Here is a 20879-nt window from a genome sequence, read left to right on the forward strand (position 1 = left end):
AGCGTGGTGGCAATGCGCACACCGAGTAAAGGGATGAAGAAGCAGGGTCCTGACGAGACTCTCTGGGGCTCACGGGCCTCTGGGTATTTCACCAAAAAGGTTCGCATGGTCTGCCCGGGTTTGACAGTGGAAACAATGGTGACGGGAGCTGGAGGCAGTGGCGCGAGTGCTGGGAGACGAGGGGGTGACTAAGGGAGTTTCCTCTACTTGGGCCTAGCTCCGGTTGGCCTGGCCGCAGGCCCCAGCGGCGGCACCCCAGGATGCTGCAGGTGTTGATTTAAGGCTCGGCTCTTGCAGGCCTTCTGCCCACATTCTGCGGCGCCCGCGTCCCCCGGTGAATCCAGCTCCGGGTTTTGTGATCCACATGCACGAAGAGGCCGCGCCCGGAACCGCTAGCCCGGGGAGGGGACCCGGAGCGCCATCCGTTCCGCTGAGGTCTCCGCCCTCTTCAGTCCGCTGGCCAAGGAGCACTTGGGACCTCAGTCCCGTGCGAGCGAGCAGCCCTGCCGAGAAGACCCACAGCTCCTGCTCCTTCGAGCCTTAGCGAAGTGAGCTCCCCGGAGCCAAACTTTCAGGGAAAACGAAGCTTCGCAGACCGGGGAGCGACCTTCCCCTGCAGACGCCTGCTCTGCCTTCAGATCTCGGCTACAGTGGCACCTCCCAGCCAGACCTCTCCCCACCAAGCCATCTGAATTAGTGACCCAATCATTCTCCATCACATCACACTGATTTAATACTCAACAGGGCATTTATTTCAGCCTCGTGGGACTTATGTTTGTTTTCTCCTCTGGAATGTCCGCTCCACGGGGATAATGACGTGGTATTTCGGCGCAGTGCCAGGTTCCCGGCTTCTAGGGCCTGGCCCGGCTGGGACGCAACAGGCCGTCACATTTGCTTAATGACTGGCCGCTGTCCTGGGAACTGCACGAGACAAGGCAGCGGGCCTTCCCGGAGGGGCGGGGCTTGTTCCAGCCACGCCCACGACCCACCCCTAGGCCTAACCGGCTCCTCCCTCCTCTTCCAGGAGTCCGCCCGAGTCTGGGCGGGGCTCTTTCCTCCAGTTTCCCGTGCTCTTTCTACAGCTGTCGCGAAAACCCGGAGCGGCGGATCTCAGAGCGGCGGAGCGGCGCCGCTCCTCGCGGCACCTCCCCAACAGCCCTCGGCGCCGCGCTGGGCATGCTCAGTCCGCAGGGCCGCTTCAGCTCTCTGAGTAGGAAGCTTGGGCGCTCCGGCTGTAAGGAGCCGCGGCAGGGGAAAAATGGAGCCCTTCACCAATGGTGAGTGGGCGCCCAGAGGAGCCGGGGCCGGGGCTCTCTGGGGCTCAGAGGATCGTGGGCAGTCGTGACACGCTAGTTGGAGCTGCAGTTGCCCCCACCGCGCGTTTCCCGCGAGGGTTTGGGGCGGTGGAAGGGGATGGGGGAGGCAGTTCGAGGCTCGGGAGAGGGGGCGGGCAGCGGCGGTCGCGGGGCTGGGGGCTGGCGTGAAGGTCAGCGCCACCTCCTGCCCTGGGGTGGGGGCGGTGTCGGGTGCGGCCGGACCCCAAGCTCCACTGCGCGCCCAGGTGGGCAAACGACAAAGTTTGGGGTGCTATGCGCAAAGGAGGGGGCAGCGGGAAAGTTGGCAGGCTGGATTTGCCCCAGGAGAAGGGGGTGTCGGCCACGGCTTTTGGGCAGGAAGGGTTCAGACGCGGCCCCTGCCAAACCCAACTTCTGTGGTGCGCCTGGAGCTGTCCCCCTGTCCTTCAGCGAGTTGCCGGCGTGACTTTTCCTAGTAGGACGGGGTGGGGGGGGGGGAGGCTCGGCAGGTTAATTTAGTGGAAGGAAGAGAAACTTGCGGAAAGGCTTGTTCACCCCTGCTGGGTGCCGAGGAGGTGCCTGCCCGCATTGCCACCCTCCCGTCTGCAGCGGAGGCACTCCGCAGGGCGTTCAGGCTTCCTTTCCCTGGCTCCCGGTAGTATCAGTTTTTCAGTCGAAGACTCATTAAATATCAAGGGTCCGTCACGGTGATACCACAATGTGACTTGGGGCGAGAGTCAAAGCAGAGCCTGCAGGATGCCCTGCAAACAGCCACAGCCCTTTACTGAATGGAGGGAATAAATCCCACCCTGCTTAAAATGATGGCTTTTGTTTGGACCAGAAGTGCCGGAGTCACAATGTAGGGGTGAGATGTCTTAAAATGTTGCGGCGTTGAGTATAAGGATTCCCTTTTGGGGTAGAGAGTAGGAAAACTGGCAGTAAGGGAGAATTCTGACTAAAATTAGAGGATTCACTTGGTAGTTGATATGTGTTTTCCTGCTGGTGGTTTGTTACTTAAGGTAGATAGTTTGTCGCATTAATAGAAGGCAAAAAGTCTACCCCTCTTTGGGTGGCCCAGTTACCACCCAGGAGACAGAGACGTTGTCCACTATGTCCCAAGCTGTGGCCATACTTTGTTGTATGCTGTGCTTCATTCATGAGACGGCGAACTACTCATTACATTCTCCTTGTCTGTAATTCACAATGCTTTATTCTACTGCCATCTTCCTGTCTGTACTGTTTAATTAGGCTTAATGATGACAACTTTAATTTTGAATTTTCCTTTTCATTCAGGTTCTATTTGTAATCACTAAAGTTCTAAGAATAGTCTGGTAAAGTTAATAAGACAAATAAGGAACATCTGAGCTGAAAGGAACATTAGAGACCATCTAGTACTTTGGTGTAAGATAATATTTAATACAAATCCTTAAACCCTTTCCAATGAGTATTCCAAGGCTTTTTCTTTGTTCTAGGTAGAAAGCTTGGAGCTTCTATGTTTGTAGGATTTTAAATGTGACGTTTCCTCTAAATTAAAACAAAACAAATTCTCCACAACAAGGCTGAGTCACCCATTTGGTCAAGATTGCTGCTAGCTGATTTGGTGAACCTGTGCCTACAAAATTAAAGTACATTCTCAAGTCTTAAAATTGGGTCCTTTTCTCCCATCTTAGAATATGCTCCCTAGATGTGATTATTTGCAAATTGTCACATTTGGGAGGGCAATGGAAAAGTCCCAGAGAGGAGAACAAAAAAGAAGCAGTGCTGCAACTTTCATGTAGGAAATTGGATTTCTAATCCCTTCCTATCTGTCTTGCAGATTTTCTGTCTGTGCTGGAGACAATTTAGTAATGCATCATTTTAGTTAATGTATTAATCACTCCTTTGGAGTCTTATCTCTCTCATCCTTTAACAAGGAGAATAGAAACTACAACATCTAAAGTCAACAAGAAATTAGATCCTAGCCATTTGAGGTGCTTTTCTGATTTAAGGTGAACTCATTATTTATTTCAGAACTTTCGAAGGATAGCTGTAGAATTTTCTAGCCTTCAAACAGGACATGGTATAGAAGAAAGTATGTTTATCTTTGTACTTAATCCTTTTGAGTAAAAAGAGTATGTACATCTAGTTCTTCTCCCATAGGTCTGGGTGTTCTGGTGCAGAATATTTTATTACCCGTAGGATTTTATGATTGCAGGATTTATCAAGTGTGGTGTGGGCTTTTGTTACACATCTATCCTCCTTTAATAAAGTCTTCACCACTTAGACTTTCTCATATATCACTGTACATGGAGAGAGATGTGAGAGCATAACAAAAAAAACAGTTGCAGTAATTTGGGACCATGTATCTTTCCGTTAAAATCTTGTCCAAGAGTTCACCCCCTGAAAAGGGGTAAATCTGTAAAGGAGGCAAATTTAGTTTCTATTTTGTCATTTGGGTTTTCAGTATTCATTTCCTCCAGAAAGCCATTTTGTACTTTGCCTGTTTTCTGTTAAAACTTGCTGCTGATATGGCTCATTTTTCTTGGTCCCTGCTCTCTGCCTATTGAAAATGGGCTTATGTGATGACCATTCTATGTTAACATGTCGAGGTAACATGCTGCTGTAACCTATTTAATATGCAGGTCTCAAAAAGGGCTTATAAGGAGGGATCTTGTTGCCAAAGAATTCCCAATTGGCTCAGAGATATTTTTGTCTTGCCCTTGGTAGGGACTGCTGACTGTTAAGCTGAGGACTGGATATTCAGTCTGGCTTTGGATCTTTGGTGCCTTTTTTATGGAGAGAGAAATGTGCTGGACTAGTACTCAAGATTGGTTTGGCAATAACCATTATGTCCTGTTAGGCAGGTAGACTAGAAACTATTAGGAAATAGTGATTTGTGTATTACCAAAAAGCAAGCAAATAAAAAGTAGATAGTAACTCTTTAGATCTTTTGATAGATGTACCAGATTAGGGCAAGTAATTATTTGATGACTGCCTAGTTTTATTTGTCCTCATTTGCATGCAGGGTTGGGGTATTTCAGAATAATTTAAATTTATGTTAAGGAATGGAAATGCAGGCTCACCCTCAGTATCTGATTGAGATCTAAGGTTGGGCGGAAGCATCTGCACTTCATTTTGAGGATACTAGAAGTACTCACCCCAAGGGAGCTACTGAGAAGTTTATTAGATAAGCAGATTCTGGATTTGGAAGCATATTGACAGAGAAGAACTTATTTTACAACTGTGTGTGTGTGTGTGTGTGTGTGTATTTTTTAATGCTTTCTAATTTGTGTAGCCGAAAGTAAATCTCCAGAGGGTGGAAAAGCATTGATGTTTTGAAGTCCCGGCACTGAAAGCATAATTTAAACAGTTTTTTTTTTCCCCAAAGCCCCCACGAATCACTTTAGTACTACAGCATAGTGCATACTCGAATAAGGGGGACTGTCTTGTCTTACAAAACTATTTTTGCTTTTGTTTTCAAATTGGCGTCCAAGTGAATGTATTTCCCAGCTTCCAAAATGGAAAGTCTAGACAACAAATTAGATGTTTGTGGATTTTAGGCAGTTACAATTTCATCTTTTTACTCTTACAAGTAACTGTTGTCCTATACATATGCATTTCTTTAAAAAAATTTTTTTTTAGCATCTTCTATCAAAAATGTGAGCTTGCCATGTTTTGTCCATATGGTTTTCTTTTGTTCTATTATAAATTACCATATTAAGAAAAAAACTCCTTAAAAATGGAAGATAATAGTTTCTCTCTATGATGAGATGTAAGTTAAATTCTGCTTTTATCCTATCAGAAGTTTTTTATTTCAGTTAAGGGTAATAGGAATATATAGGATTCGAATGTTAACATCATGTACCAGTCTAAGGTTGAGGGTGTAACCAGAAACCAATACAGTTTTTAACTGGAAAGCAGAGGTGGAAAATTTCTTTGCTTTACATGACAACTTCCAAAAAAAAAAAAAAAGTATCTTGAGACAAGATAAATAGACGGCATATTTTAGAAACAATTAAGACCAGTGATTATCATTTATCTGTAGATGATTCTCGAGAACTCAGCTTGAAAGAGATATAACCGGAAAGATTGGTTATAAGAAAATTATCGTGTAGAAAATAAGCAAGGTGTGACTTCCTCCTCAGTTATTCAGTCAGATCGTCTTTGGAATGCCTATTTACAAGTAGATTTTCTGCTAAGCACAGTTACCAAAAACCCCACAAGCCTGTTATCAGATAATGCCTACCTCAGTAAGAGAAATGAAATGGAAGACTCTTGTTTTCATGCTAATATAAAAATACAGAATATAGAAGTAAAAAAGCAATAAAACTTTAAGAAGTTTCCTAATTATGAAATAAATGTACACGATTGTCTTTATAACCTGTTCATATAAAATCTGTCAACAAAAAGTTCACATGTCTACTGATTAGGGTAATAACTCTGCTGTTAGGAAACAAAGCATTTTGACCCTTTCTGTGAAAACATTAGGAGATTCAAGTATAGGGGAGTTTAATCACGGTTAACTCAGAAGCTGGGATGGGGCTAAATTAGGTCTGTGATTCTTGGCTCTTGAGGTGAGGAGGACAGTGCAGCCATGTTCTGTTAATTAGTTACCTCACGTCCTGAAAACTGTAGGATGTTGGAGTTGGAGCTAGTACCACTACACCTTTCCATAAAGTCCTTGGAGCAACCAGAGAAGCAGTCTTTTTTTTTTTTTTTTTTTAAACCCCTAGACATGTGCCTTTTAAGAGTGTTTACAGGACAGTAGGAAGGGGAATGAGGGACAATTTGGTATAGCTACTTTTATATCTAGTAACCTTTGTAGAGAAGGCTGCTCATTGCCCTGGTGTTTCTGTGTAATAAATGTGACAGTAAGAGTTCCTGTGTCTATCAAAGAGTGGTCAGGATTTCCCTGTAACCTAATTCATCATTGTAATCCATTTGTGATTGTCCTGGGAATGCCTGTAGGATCCTGAATCCAAAAATCTCCAGGAAAATTGAAACTTAAGAGAATTAGTGATGAAGATAAAAGACTTGTAGAGACTTAAGGTAAGGAGGAAGCTGGTAGTCAGATTTTCAACATGGCCATGCTTTGAGCCTTGCAAGTCTTTGGCTTGGAAATGAATCTAGTTTGGGGAACAGGACTTTGTTGTATGAGGTTGAAAGGTAGAGTCAGGGCTGGCAATGGGAGGTAGGTGGGTCTGGTTGGACAAAAGGAATTGAGGGGTGAGAGGATGAAAGTTAAGACTGACATTTGGAAGCCCTGGAAGAAGACAAAGTATTTGCTGTGAGTTTAATTGTAGTGTGTACTTCTCTTTCCTTGTCAGAAAAGTCATAGTTACTTGTAAGTTAGGACTGTTTACTTTCCTGAATGTTTTAGATTTCAAGAAAAAAATTGCAAAGAGGACTGTCTAGCCATTGACCTTGTGTGGGACCATCATGGTAGCAGTTGCTGTTATTTTTTTGCCTGGTTTTGTGTCACTTCCCTACTGATGCTTATGGTTGAACAATGAACCAGTTTTTTAAAAAATTCCAACCTTAGCGTCTAAACTAGGACAAAACCAGTTTATTTGCCAAAAAAGAAAATTTAGACTTCCAAGGGAGTTTGAAAAAACAATGGAGAGTCAAGTTAACTGTGGAAGACCTTTTGAAGTTCTTTTCCTTAGTGAAGGTTGTCCTGGGAATTCCTCCCACATATTTAAGGTATGCAGTCACCAAAACAAAATTCAAGACAATTGTCTGGACTCCTGTAGATTAGGGGGTTTGATGGTCCCAAGTCTTCCCCAAACCTCTGGTACTATTGCAGAAGGACAAGCCAGTGATCTGGGATGCAGGGTGTTTAAGAAGGCTTCCTGATGCTTCTAAAGGGAGAGCTTCATAAGCTGGTAGAACAAGGAGAATGGGAAGTGCAGTGAGAGCCTGTACCTCTGTGGGCTGGGTGTGCTCCTTCCCCTCCTGGATCTCACAGCGAATGATGACTGGGGCTGTGTGGTAGTGTTTCCCAGACAACTGCCTCTAGTGTCATTCAGTGTCATAGAGGAACTTTCTGGTGGGCAAGAGGCTTTGGGGCATGGTTTTTCTCACAGCTGAAGCTGTTATTTGAAAAGATTTAAAACAGTTGTTGGAATATTCATCACCTCAACAGCATTACGCCATTCCCAAGTTCCCTTTAAGAGGAAAAATGGATTTTCGGTGGAGTGATTGATGTTGAAAATATCTTTCTTTAAGTTGGTACTGGTAGTGTGATTTGAAGACAGAAGTAGTGTAATATGTGTTTAGTTTCTTCTTGTCCCATAATTGTCAAAAGGGCTTCAATGGTTAAGTAAGGGAGGCTGCTGCGGGCCTTGGGGCTTAGTGGGAGGAACTGGTGTGTCCCATATTTATCAAGATCATGCCCGTAAGTTTGGACTGGTTCCCCCTTATACTTTAAGCAGTGGTTTCTTTGCTCTTTAAACTAATGCTAAGTACCTAAACCCTCTGGGCCACTGACACTGTCCTTTCCATGTCTAGATTAGGCAGCTGGATTAAGAAAACAACTCAGACTGAGCATACCCTATTGGGTGTTTACGGCAATAAGAAATGCATTGCTCTTTAAAACAGCAGCCTCATTTCCATCTACATCAATACAGACTACTGAGAGGCTTGGTAACTTTCCATTGGGAGGAAGCACACAGAAAAATAATTGAATGTAGAAAGGAGGATCTAGTCTGACTTGGAGATTAGATAATAAATATGGTATGCTGAGTTAGATAGAAATAAGTGTACACAGGGAATGATATTCACTATCTTGTAGTAATCTATAATGAAAAAGAAAAGAATATGAAAATGAATATATGTATGTATATGTATGACTGAAACATTATGCTGTACACCAGAAATTGACACATTGTAACTGACTATACTTCCATTAAAAAAAATGAAAGAAGCTCATGTTCACTAAAGTGGCTAGCTTGAAGTGCAGTGGTTCATTGTAGTTGGGTACACAGTTCTATTGTAATTAATTGCCAGGTTGGCAAATGCAATTGAGATACAGACATGAAGATTTCATGCATAGAGCTTTTCTTGGCTTATAATCAAGTGACAGTGACTGCTGGTAGAAAAAATGTGGTTACAATCCCAGACTTTTGGATAATCATCACTATTTTTTAAAATAGTTTAATGATAATCAAACTGACCCTCAGTAAGTTGTATATTGATGGCACAGTTTCTGCTGTAGATTTGGTACTGTCATTTACCTTGTGTTTTATCAGTCTGATGAAAAAATATCTCAGAGAATTATCAGCACAATAATTCTTTGTTCAAATCCATCTGAGATCAAGTCTAGCAAATTTATTCACCAACTGAGGTATTGTCTTACTCATAAGCATTCTGTACATTGAAGAGTTCTTATAAACTTCTTTTGCAGATCTCGTTCAGTGATATGTATTCTCTGTTAAATTACTCATAGGTATTTATTATGCCTAATGACATTTTTCATGTTAATAAGGAATTATGCAAGGTTTTTTTGAAGTGATATCCAGGTAGTTGATGGAATTAAAAATAAAATTTTTAGCTTTGGATCTTATAAAGTTATTGCAGTTGTGTAGATTTGCTTGAGAGATTAATGAGCATAAATATTTAGTCATCACTGACATTTGCTATTAGTATTTATAGCTGAATCTTTCTAAGAGGTGCCTTCAGGATTGTCAAGGACTGTAGGACCTGTTATGAGGAAAGATTTTTAAAAATACTGTGTAAGATAAAGATTGTAAATTTGATTGGAGAAGTTTGATATAAATATAAACATTAATATACATAAGTTAGCCTAGAAAGGCAAAAAATTGAAAATTAAGCTAAAATAATTTTCTTTTTCCCCACAAGGATATTGGCTAACTTTTAAGTGAATAAAATGGCATATCTTTATGTGAGTTCTGATCACTATCATAATGATGAATAAATATAAGGATAGAGGAACTGAATGCTCTCAGTATTCTGAAATATTTGTCTGTATTTTTTAGTCCATGGAATATTATGTTGCACTTGTTAATCTGATGCTTTTTAGATGTCCTCTAGCCAGAATTGTAACTGGCGTATTTCCTCTGTGGAATTAGCAGTGTTTTCAAATGCCAGTTGTTCAGTAGAACTAAAAGGTTATTATTAGAACTTTGTACATTGTTGTAAATTTTAGATTTTCTGTTGGTTCTATATTAATTCCACTGTGGATAACTATCAGAAAATAAATATAGAAATGTATTCATATTATACAAAAAAAATTGTAAAACGTGGGTGCTTTGGGCTTAATTCTGTTTTATTGAAACCAGGTAATACTGGGGTTCAAATCTACTTAATTATTTTCTTCTTCTTTGAGGTGGAGTCATTTTCCCATTTTTTTCCTTTTGAATTTCTTTCTGTTTACATCATGCTAATAGTTCTTTTCCATCTCTTATTTTTATCACCAAGACTAAAACTATAACAAACGAAAATTAGTTTTTCATGTCTCCCTGCTGCGTTCTTCTATTGGGAAGGTAGGAATAGGGATAAGAGAAGCGCCTAGAGTGAATGTTTTAATACAAATTTTCTTGCATGTCATTTTAAACTGCCTCAATTAACAGGTATTTTTAATTTGTTTTTGACACATCTCCTCTTATCTCTTTCTAAAAAGATGACAGTTTTTAAAAAGATACCCCCCTTAAATAAATACATTAAAATATGCCTTCACCATATGCTAACTTGTTGCGAGCTTTGTTCTTAAAACTGGATGGTACAAATGAGGTATGATTTCTGCCCTTGAGGAGCTTACATTAAGATACACGGATGCACAAATCAGTACACTCTCTTAAAAAACAGACTTTGAGAAGCACTGGTCTCATCCCACACGATTTTCCTTAGATACATTTGGTTTTGTACTTTTATTTTTTTCCTTTTGGAAATCTATCCATGAATCTACCTCGTTTTGTAAGACCACTGCGTAGTGCAGGGTAGTAGTGCAGGGCGGCTCAGCCACTGGGCTCACTCCCTGGCTCCTCACTCACTAGCTCTGTGATTCTTATCCAAGGTTATTGCCAGGATGTTTTAGTATCTTTAATTAAAAAACTAAAATATGCACAGAAACTCAGAACTTTTTCTAATATTAGTTGAAGTATGAGATACATGGTAGTTTGGCATATTTCAGCCAAGGTAAGATTTTGAAAATTGGGGAACACACGGTATTTCTTATTGACTCAAGGCTGAGGCCAGTATAGGAGAGGATTCTTTCCATTTCATATTTATTAACAATTATTATGGATTTGTAATACTTTCAGAGACGTGTTGCCTAAGAGTAGAGGAACTGTTTCATTTCTACATCCAATTTAATTTTGGCTTAGGTGTGTTTTTCTGATTCTTTCAAGCATATGTAATATGCAACACCTCATTATTCATACAAGTAGAACTTGTTTCAGTCCCAGATCAGGTATTAAATATATTTTGTCTGTTATGTGGGGTTGAAATAGTGAGGAACTTAAGACCAAAATGGTTAGAATTAACATGAAGTTGTACAATACGGGTACTTTATTGACTGGTAACAAGGCCTATATATGGCATAGGCATCAGGAATCCAAATAAATATGACTGTAATGTGTGTTTAAATTCATACTTTGTGTTATGTTTCCTCATAGGAAGCTCACTAAGAAGCTAGTTTTACTAGTGAATTTGTATTTCTGCTAGTGACTGTGACACACTTATTTTATTATTACTATTTTTGCTGAATAAATATAACTTGGCGGTAGCTGTTGGCTATGAGAATCTGTTATGAATTATGGCAGTTTACCTCCTTACTTCAACCCTGCCAGGAACCTCTGGATCTGGTTTTTGTTTGTTTGTTTATTTTTCTCACAAAGATAATACTTTGAACTCTTGAAACATGTAAGGTAGTGATTTTGACCAAACAGAAGAGTGAAGGATGTAAGGAATAATCCTTCAAGTATTTGGTGGCTGCATGAATGGCTTGCATGGGAACAGAGTAGAGGCATTCCTCATCTTGGGCTGTAATTGCTCCTGAGAAACCTCAGGGTTAAGAAGACAGTGTTTTCCCACAGGGATACTGGAGTCCACATTTCTGCCCAATGATGCTCAAAGAAGCATAAGGAACATAATGAAAGCAGAGGTACCACTATTTAGGATTCTTTTTCTGAATGGTTAAAACCACATGTCGAGTTCTATGTGAAGAATGTGCATGCTTGTTCAGCCAGGAACCATCAATTACCTACAACAGATAAAAACATAGTTCTCCTGTATTTGGTTGCTACTAGAGTCAACACCTAACATCGTTTTCCACACACATTAGATATTTAGTAAATGTCATCTGAGACTAATATTTCTCTAGACAACTCCAGATCAAACATTTAAATAACACTTTTGTTTGCACTCTTTTGATTTAGATGGTTTTCTTTTTCTTTTTAAGTAAAGTTGGATTTCAGTGCTCTTCCTTTTTCTATAAATTTCTCTATGGCAAATAGTGTAATTTCAAATCACTTAAAAAAATTCTTTTCAATGTTCATTCAGCTTCCCTTTCCACTGAAATGCATTTTGAGCACTTGCTGCATTCCCGACCTTGTGCTTTGTACGTGGAAGATAGTGCTAAATAAGACATGGTCTCCATGATTGAGGGGAAGATAGATGACGCTTAGAGAGAGGCAGTCTCTTACTGTGAAGCATTTTGAAAACTAAAATTAAAGAATAACCCGACATTTTCGTCCCTTGTCCTTTCATCTTCTGTGCCTGTTTACCAACTAGAGAGCTGCTGTGCATTTGAGACCAAAGTGGTGCAGTTCAATCAATTTCGTTTCCTGCAGTGCTGTCGGTCCCTCTGGCTGACTTGCCATTGGGGTACTTTGCCTTTTGTTAGAGAGCCACAGAAACAATTCCCAAGCCGACTAGATTCGACTTTTAAAAAGCAGTTTCCTAGAATCCCCAGATTGGTAAGAAGGCATGAATTGGTCACGCCTAAGCATTCATGTGGCCTTATGGAAAGAGTGGAGCAGGTGAAGCTGCCTCGTGGCTGTCAATTAGGCAAAGCCATCCAGAGGCAGGGCTTTCTATTAGTTGACATAGCAGAGTAACTAATGGTATGAGGTAGTTATACTGTGAGCTGTGAAAGCCTGAATTTTAGACCTGACACTAATCAGGAGGGGAAAATGTGGATGTTTCTGTCCTGATAATAATCAAAGGGAAAAAATTAGATGATATTTTGAGAAGAGTAAAACCTAAACCACTCCTTAGTGACCATGTGACATAACCTATGGTGTGTGGACCATGAAAACATTTATTCAGCATCTCTTTCTCCCTTAAAAAGTCTCCATTTTCCGTCCTCTTACTCAGTATATTTATGGAGTGCTTATATGGAAACAGAGTACAGGCTGGGTATTTAGCCAGCTTGGGCTGCGGTAACAAAACACCACAGACTGGGTAGCTTAAACAAGAGAAATTTTATTTTTTTACAATGTGGAGGTTAGAAGTTCAAGGTTAAGGTGCCGGCGTGGTTGGTTTCTGGCGAGAGCCCTCTTCCTGGCTTGCAGATGGCTGCCTTCTTGCTGTGTCCTCACATGGCCTTTGTTCTGTGTGTGCAGGGAGCTCTCTGGTGTCTTCCTCGTCTTGTAAGAACATCAGTCCTATCAGCTGCACTCTTATGACCTCATTTCACCTTAATTACTTCCTTAAAGGCCCCATCTCCAAATACAGTCGCATTGGGGATTAGTGCTTCAACATGTGAAGCTGGGGATGGTGGTGATAGGGAATTCAGTCTATAATAGGGAGCCTTTGTTTTGGACGATTTGTTTACCTCAAGGTAAAGAAGGTTGTGTTTTTTCGTAAGAACAAATTATTCGAGTCTACATTCCTGTCTGAGGATGCTCTAAGGAGCCTATAGAGTTAGATTCAATTAGTTTTTTTCAGGACCCAGGAATACAGGGTGATTGAAAATCCCTTTTCCCTTCCTGCCCAAGTATAGAGTGATTCAAATCTTCTATATTTTTTTTACCTTGTTTGATGTATTTACTCTATGTACTTTTTCAAACAGTATACTGAGACTAATATGCTTGAATCAAGATGTCTGGAGAGTGTGGGAATTTTTTCTTTATCTTGGAAAGCAGAGTTATGCTTCTCAAACGTTTTGGTCTCAGGATCCCTTTTATACTCCTAAAAATTATCGTGGATGCTCAGGAACTTTTGTTTGTGTGGGTTATATCTCCATATAGATATATGTCTTTGTTAGAAATTAACACTGAAAATTAACACTGAAAGATTTTTTAAAATATTTCTTAATTTATTTCATAATAACAAAAAACTTTTTCTATATTAACTTAAAATAACACTCTTAATAAAACAATAACTATTTTCCAAAACAAAAAATATTAGTGAGAGGCATTATTTTACATTGTTGCAAATCTTTTAAATGTCTGTCTTAAGAGAAGACAATTGGATTTTCAGATATGCTTCTGTGTTCAGTCTGTTGTGTCATGTGCCATGTGGCCCGTGCAAAACTCCACTGTACACTTATGAAAGAATGGGAGTGAAAACAGCAAATAACGTCTGATTATGGAAATAGTTTAGACCTTGAAGACCCACTGAAAGAATATCTGGCATTCCCAGGGGTGCCCATACTGTGTCTTGAGAACTGTTAACGCTAAACGTTAAACATGTCTTTTATAGGGACTGGAGAGGAACACCTTGAGAACCCACAGCAGGTAGAAAGTGGAGCTGCTGGAATTGGGCAGCAGTTTTCTTAAGACAGGTCTGGGTTACAGGAGGAGGAAATGTTCTAGCCAGGCATATCTGACAAACCACGTGTCAGATGCCTTGGTTATTTGAGGATTCTACAGTTGTTTATTTTAGCCCTGGATGGTTCTAAACTAGGGAAGACACAAAATTATTTTTAAACTTTTTAATTAGCCTTAAAAATTAATAATTAATTTTTATCTATTTTCTGTTTATACCCGAAGGGTATAACAACAAGCTACCCCTTTTCTCAGTACCCTCTCCCCACAACATAACACATAGTATGGATATATATCATTCATTTAACTTCTCAGTCCTTAAGTGATTTCTGAGACTTGTCTTAATTTCAATTAATTAAAGGCCTACAAGGTTAAGTTCAATTTTTTTTTTCTATTTCTGATCTGTGGAGTCTCGAATGATAGAAAACCCATTTTCCCATACGTAAGAGAACTAGAATCAACTCTTTTTTTTTTTTGTGGGTTCTTTGGAGCCATGAATGATTAGTATTGATCTACTTAAATTGTCTTTCCATTCAAAAAGGTATCTGCATGCCTATGTTCATAGAAGTATTATTTATGATAGCCAGAACATGGAAGCAACCTAAGTGTTCAATGATGGATGAATGGATAAAGAAATTGCTATATATGTCTGTTATGTGGAATAACAATGGAGTATTATTTATAAAAAAGAAGAAATACTACAATCTGCAACAACATGAGTGGACCTTGAAGGCATTATGCTAAGTAAAAGGAAACAGAGAAAGACATACACTGTGTGATCTCACTTATATATGGAATCTAAAAACAAAAAACCACACACACACACACATCACCCTCATAGAAAAGGAGATCAGATTCGTGGTTACCAGAAGTGCAGGGAGGAGAAATTAGAGGAAGGTGGGCAAAAGGTCCAAACTCCCAGTTATAATATAAATAGGTACCAGGGATATGATGTGTGACATGATGATTGTAATTAACACTGCTGTATGATATGTAGGAGAGTTAAGAGGGTGGATCCTGAGAGTTCTCATCACAGGGAGAAAATATTTTTCTTTTCTTTTTATTATATCTATCTGAGATGATGAGTGTTAACTAAACCTATTGTGATCATTTTATAATATATGTAAATCAAACCATTATACTGTACACCTTAAACTTATGCAGTGATTTATGTCAATGATTTCTCAAAGGGAAGAAGAAAACTCTCTTCCCTTTCCCTATCCCCCAAATAATACATGTGATGAACTGTGATCAGATGTAAACATGTACACCCCGGCATGTACATGTATGTTCCGCCAACTGAGCTAGCGTTCTGGAGAAGTAGGTGATATACCCACTCATCCTAATGCATTCTTTCAAAGTACCTTGAAAAATGTACTAACATAGTAGAGAATTAGCCCTCCACTCTGTTTACAGTATCAGAAATATTTTTAAACAGAAGACTTTGTTTCCTTTGTGTGAGTGGACAAAAAGTAATTATGGAACAAAGGCCTGGAGTTTAGCTTGTGAATGTGCAGTAATTGTTCAGATGAATAAGCTTATACATATAGTTAAAATTAGAGTACTGAAATGTTGCATATTGCTGATTCTTGCTGTTACTTTTTTTTAAACTTAAAAATCAAAGTAAAACAAAACCCTTTCCTCCATCTCCATTCTTAGGAACCACTGATCTCTTTTCTGTCACTATAGGTTAGCTTATATTTTCTCTTTTCTGTCACTATAGATTAGCCAAAATAAATGGAATTATTTTGATTTTACATAAATGGAATCATATTCTTTTTTGTCCTGGCTTTTTTCACTCAGCATTGATTATTTTATTTTGAGACTCATCCGGGTAGTATCATTGGTTCCTTTTTTTTTTTTTTTTTTTTTTTTTTTTTGCTTTTTAATGTAGTTCAGTGCAGCCATTATGGAAAACAGTATGGAGATTCCTTAAAAAACTAAAAACAGACTTACCCTATGATCCAACAATCCCATTCCTGGGCATATATCCAGAGGAAACTCTAATTTGAAAACATACATGCACCCCAATGTTCATAGCAGCACTATTTACAACAGCCAAGACATGGAAACAACCTAAATGTCCACTGACAGATGACTGGATAAAGAGGTTGTGTGTGGGGGGGGTGTTTGTATTTTAAATGGAATACTACTCAGCTATAAAAATGAATAAAATGATGCCTTTTGCAGCAACGTGGATGGGCCTGGAGATTATCATACTAAGTAAAGTAAGCCAGAAAGAGAAAGAAAAATACCATATGATATCATTTATATTTGGAAACAAACAAAAGACACAAATGAACTTATTTACAAAACAAAGACAGACTCCCAGACATAGAAAACAAACTTACAGTTACCAGGGGGGAAAACGGGTGTGGAGGGATAAATTGGGAGTTTGGGATTTGTAGATACCATTATATATAAAAAAGATAAACAACAAGGTCCTACTGTATAGCATAGGGAACTATATTCAGTACCTTGTAATGGCCTATTATGAAAAAGAATATGAAAAGGAATATATACATATATATATAAATGAATCACTATACTGTACACTAGAAATTAACACAACATTGTAAGTTGACTATACCTCAAAAAAAAAAAAAAAACCCAACTGTTTTCCAAACTGATTTTACCATTTTACATTTCCATCAGCAGTGTGTGGTAGTGCTTATTCTTCACATCCTTGTCAAGATTTGATATGATTAATCTTTTTATATTTTAGCCAATCCAGTGGGTGTGTTATGGTGTCTCAGGGTAGTTTTAATTGGCATTTCCCTGATGACTACTGATGCTGAGCGTGTTTTTGGCCATTAGTTCATCTTTTATGAGGTGGCTGTTCAAATCTTCTGCCCACTATTTTGAGTTGTAAGAATTCTTTATGTATTTTGGATACTAGTTTACACAAAGATATAAAGATATAAGTATATTAGTGTAATATATATATTATATATATATTGTACAAACATATATAATAGTTCTATATATATAAAAACACAAAAGACTATCATTTCAGGTCTCCATAGTTTTCTGTTAAGAAATCCATGGTATTTGAATTGTTATTATCCTATATATGTCTTTGGTTTTGAAGTGGGTTTTTGTTTTTTTGTTTTTTTTTTTTTTTGGCTATTTCAAGTTTATTTACTCTTGGTTCTTAGTGGTTTGATTGTGTCTTAGCCTGGTTTTCTTTGGACTTAATCTTTTTTACATTCATTGAACTTCTTGAATATGTAAATTTGTGTCTTTCGCCATATTTACAAAGTTTGGGGCCATTGTTTCTTCAGATAATTTTTCTGCCCCAGTATTTCATTTTTTCCTGTCATCTTGGGACTCCAGTTACGTACATGTTGTTAGAGTTCTTATGCTATTTCCCATGGGACTGTGAGGCATTGTGCATTTTTTTTTCTCAATCTTTGTTTTTCTCTTTATTATTCAAATTGAATAATTTCTGTTTATCTTTAAGAAATGTTTACTATATGATACAAGAATCTTAATTAAAATTGACCTTCAGTTGAGTTGATAAATCCTCTGAAAAATAGCTGGAGTAAACAGCTGCAGTGAAACTTGCTTGAACAAATAAATCTAAAGTAAAGCTTTAAAAAATCCTATGTAATATGATTTGTTGTAAACTTTAATTGAATTGCATTTTAAGAAAATTGGCCAAATTATGAGGCAAAGGGGTGTCATTTCCTATGTTGGTACTGCTGTCAGCCCGGACACTGAGTTCTATGTCCCAACAAGCTTCAGTGCAATTATTTTTCTCCTAGTGATGATGATTTGTTGAATCTGGTCTTTGTAAGAAGATGGGAAATTAATAAAATGTTAGAAACGTTTGCATCAAAAAACATCTGTTTGGTACTCTCCTTGGTCATTGGCATTTGCTAGCAGAATGCCTCCTTTTCATCTTAAATGTTCTCCTTGATAGATATTTAAAATAATGTACTTTATACTTGCAACTTTAAACTGCCAAGTAGCTCATCTTCTTTGCACCTTCCCTCCAGCACTGAAAGGTTTTTGCTGATAGGATTACTAAACTGCACAGAAAATAACATCTGTGATTAGCCTGAGTAAATTCAGTGCAGTGTAGAATTTGAAGATGGTGAAAAATTTATCAACAGTGTTTTAGTTTGGTAAAGTAAAATCAATATCTGTGTAATGCGGCCTTTTAGATCATTTCAGCCAGAAAATGTTGAGCATTATATAAGTTTAAATTGCCTTCTTATAAATTGTAGCTGTCATTTGATACCTGAATTTCATTGTGTAAGTGCAAGTTCATCCCTTAGCCAGAAAACACCTATATTAGTAATTATACAGGTTCTTCATCCCAAGTATCATGTTGTACTGTACCAGGATTCAACTAGGACTACAGGGTAACAAAGGAGATAGCAGATATATTTTCTCAAAAAATCAGCTGTAGTATAACATGAGAAATTTCTCTAAAAAAATAATTTTTTCAATCATATCTAGTCTGTTTTGTCTGAGATCAGGATAAAACCATGTTGCTCAGTCTTAAACTGTCAGCGTGTCTCTTCCCTGCAGTGATTTTTATTCTTCTGTTTAGTCTTAAAGTATTGAGAATTCATTTTATTATAAAATGTAAAAACTCATTAAAAAACTTACTATTTTCTTTGCTCTTTTTAAAGGAAAATGGATATCTAGATTAGATCAACAATTTGTAGCATTTTGTAGACTTGTTATTTTAGTTGAGTGCTTGGACAATGTTAGAATATTCTATTACCTAAAAAGGACTCATTAAAAAAAAAGTGTCTACCAGGATGCAAGAACAAGTGACTTTTCTGAGGTTGCTTAACCATTTCCTCTAAGTCTGAGAAAGTGGTTGTTTTCAAAAATCAGCTAGCTGAATTTGGATAGAACTAAACTTAGCTGAACAGTTCTGTGGGTAAAATTCACTTATTGTTTCACTTCCATTTTCCTATAGAGAAGTTAAAATTTTTAAATTAAAAAAAGAAATCATCTTGGTTCCAGTCATTTTTACTAATTAGCTGAATGACTTTGGACAAAAGTTCATTATTTTATCTCTAAAGCATAATAGATTTAGAGAGTCTCTAAACAAGCTTCTAGTTTTCTGAAATAGCAAAAAATAAAGTTTCAGTAAAATGGGCATGCACTGTGTTACATTTGGATAATTTTATAATTGTACTGAGTGAGGGTGAAGGTCAACTTACTGCCCGTGATGGAAGGTAATACAGTGAATGTAACGACAAAATCAAAGAGCCCTTTTTGAGTATCTACTAAGTGCTGGCTCAGAGACTTATGAAAACCGCAGTGTCAGTAATCTCTGAGACTGCCCTGGACCTCACGTCTTCAGCTCTGACCTAGAAGTGGCTCTATGGCCACCCCAGTCCAGCTCCAGGGGTTGCAAAGACATGGAACATGTCCCTGGCACAGGGGACCTGGCTTGACACTCCTGGGCTACTTGAAGTCATGTCTTAAAGTGTTGAAGTGTTTAGCTACTGCAGTCAGAAAAATGTGAGTTTGGAACTTGGCTGTGCCATTTTCTAGCAAGTTCTTTAACCTCTCTGACTCTTTAATTTCATCACCTACAGAATGTTGTGGGGATTAAATTAGGTGAAATGACACACGTAAAATCATGATTAATAATATAGAAAACTAATAATTATTTAGCATTTACTGTGTGCTAGGGTTTGTTCTAAATGTTTTACACACATCTCATTTAATTCTCACAACTCAGTGAGATAGATGCTGTTACTATTTCCATTTTACAAATGAGCAAACAGCTTGGAAAGATGAATTAACTTGCTAGGGTTACACAGGAAGTGGTAGAGCAGTCGGGTTCCAGAGACATTGTTAATCACTCCGCTGTGTTCACCCCATTGTTAGCACGTGCTCAACCCCTCGGTGAATATTGATTTTTTTCTGTCTTCATTACTGGTGGTGGTGGTAGTATGGTGGGTGGTGATTTTAAACTTGGTTTTACTTTTTTCAGTGTCTCACCTGATCCTATGGTGGGTGGTGATTTTGAACTTAGTTTTACTTGTTTCAGTGTCTAACCTGGTCCTATTCTAGGACCTCAGGCAGTGCATCCTCACATTAATTGATGAGGGAGTAAGAAACTATGAAGTTAAGTATATCAAGGCCCTTGGGCTTTGTTGGAAAAGCCCACAGCTGCACACAGGAGTTTTGTATAAAGAACGTGAAGTGTTCTGAATACAAAATGTTCCACTATCTCCTTATGTGTCTGAGTTGAAGTCTGAAATAACCGTGGGGCCCTGCATATGCCCCCATTTCAAAGATGCCACAGAATCATAGAACTATTATGTACAGTATAATCTCAGTTTTGTCTTAGGGGATAAGTTAGTCTAAGAATAGTACACCAAAATATTAATAGTACCCTGCACCAGTGATGGGTAAATCAGCCATCCATTGCTGTGTAATAAATCACAAAAATTAATGGCTTAAAACAACCACCATTTGTTTGCTCATGAGTTTGCAGGTCCACAATTTGTACTGGGCTCAGCTGGATGTTTCTTCCACCGTTCTTGCCTGGGGTCACTTGTAGCAGCCATCATCTAGCAGCTTAATTGGGAGCTGGAAGATTTAAAATGGCTTCACTCCCATATCTGGCAGTTAGTGCTGGCTTTTGGCTGGGCTTGTTTTTCCGTCTGATTCCTCATCCACAGGAGACTAGCTCATATTTCTTCTCATGGGGCTCTGAGGTCAGCAAAAGAGATATAGTGGAAGCTACAAGACTTCTTAAAACCTAGGATTGGAAATTTTTCAGTGTTGCTTCTCCTACGTGCCATTGATTAAAGCAAGTGACAAGCCATTACAGATTCAAGGGGTGAAAATACAGACTCCCATTCCTAGCAGGAGTTCTCGTAAGAGACTAATA

At 38.8% G+C, this 20879-nt stretch overlaps 1 protein-coding gene across 1 annotated transcript in view; it reads left to right on the plus strand.

Moving 5' to 3' along the window:
* Window positions 1-244: 244 nt before the first annotated feature.
* Window positions 245-20879, plus strand: part of LNPEP (leucyl and cystinyl aminopeptidase) — an 89182-nt gene continuing 68547 nt past the window's right edge. The window contains exon 1 of the mRNA XM_010949539.3: window positions 245-1277. Coding sequence (XP_010947841.2) covers window positions 1259-1277 — 19 coding nt within the window. The 5' untranslated portion in view covers window positions 245-1258. The remainder of the gene's footprint in view (window positions 1278-20879) is intronic.

This window comes from Camelus bactrianus, chromosome 3 (genome assembly GCF_048773025.1).
Source record: "Camelus bactrianus isolate YW-2024 breed Bactrian camel chromosome 3, ASM4877302v1, whole genome shotgun sequence".
NCBI classification, from domain to species: domain Eukaryota; kingdom Metazoa; phylum Chordata; class Mammalia; order Artiodactyla; family Camelidae; genus Camelus; species Camelus bactrianus.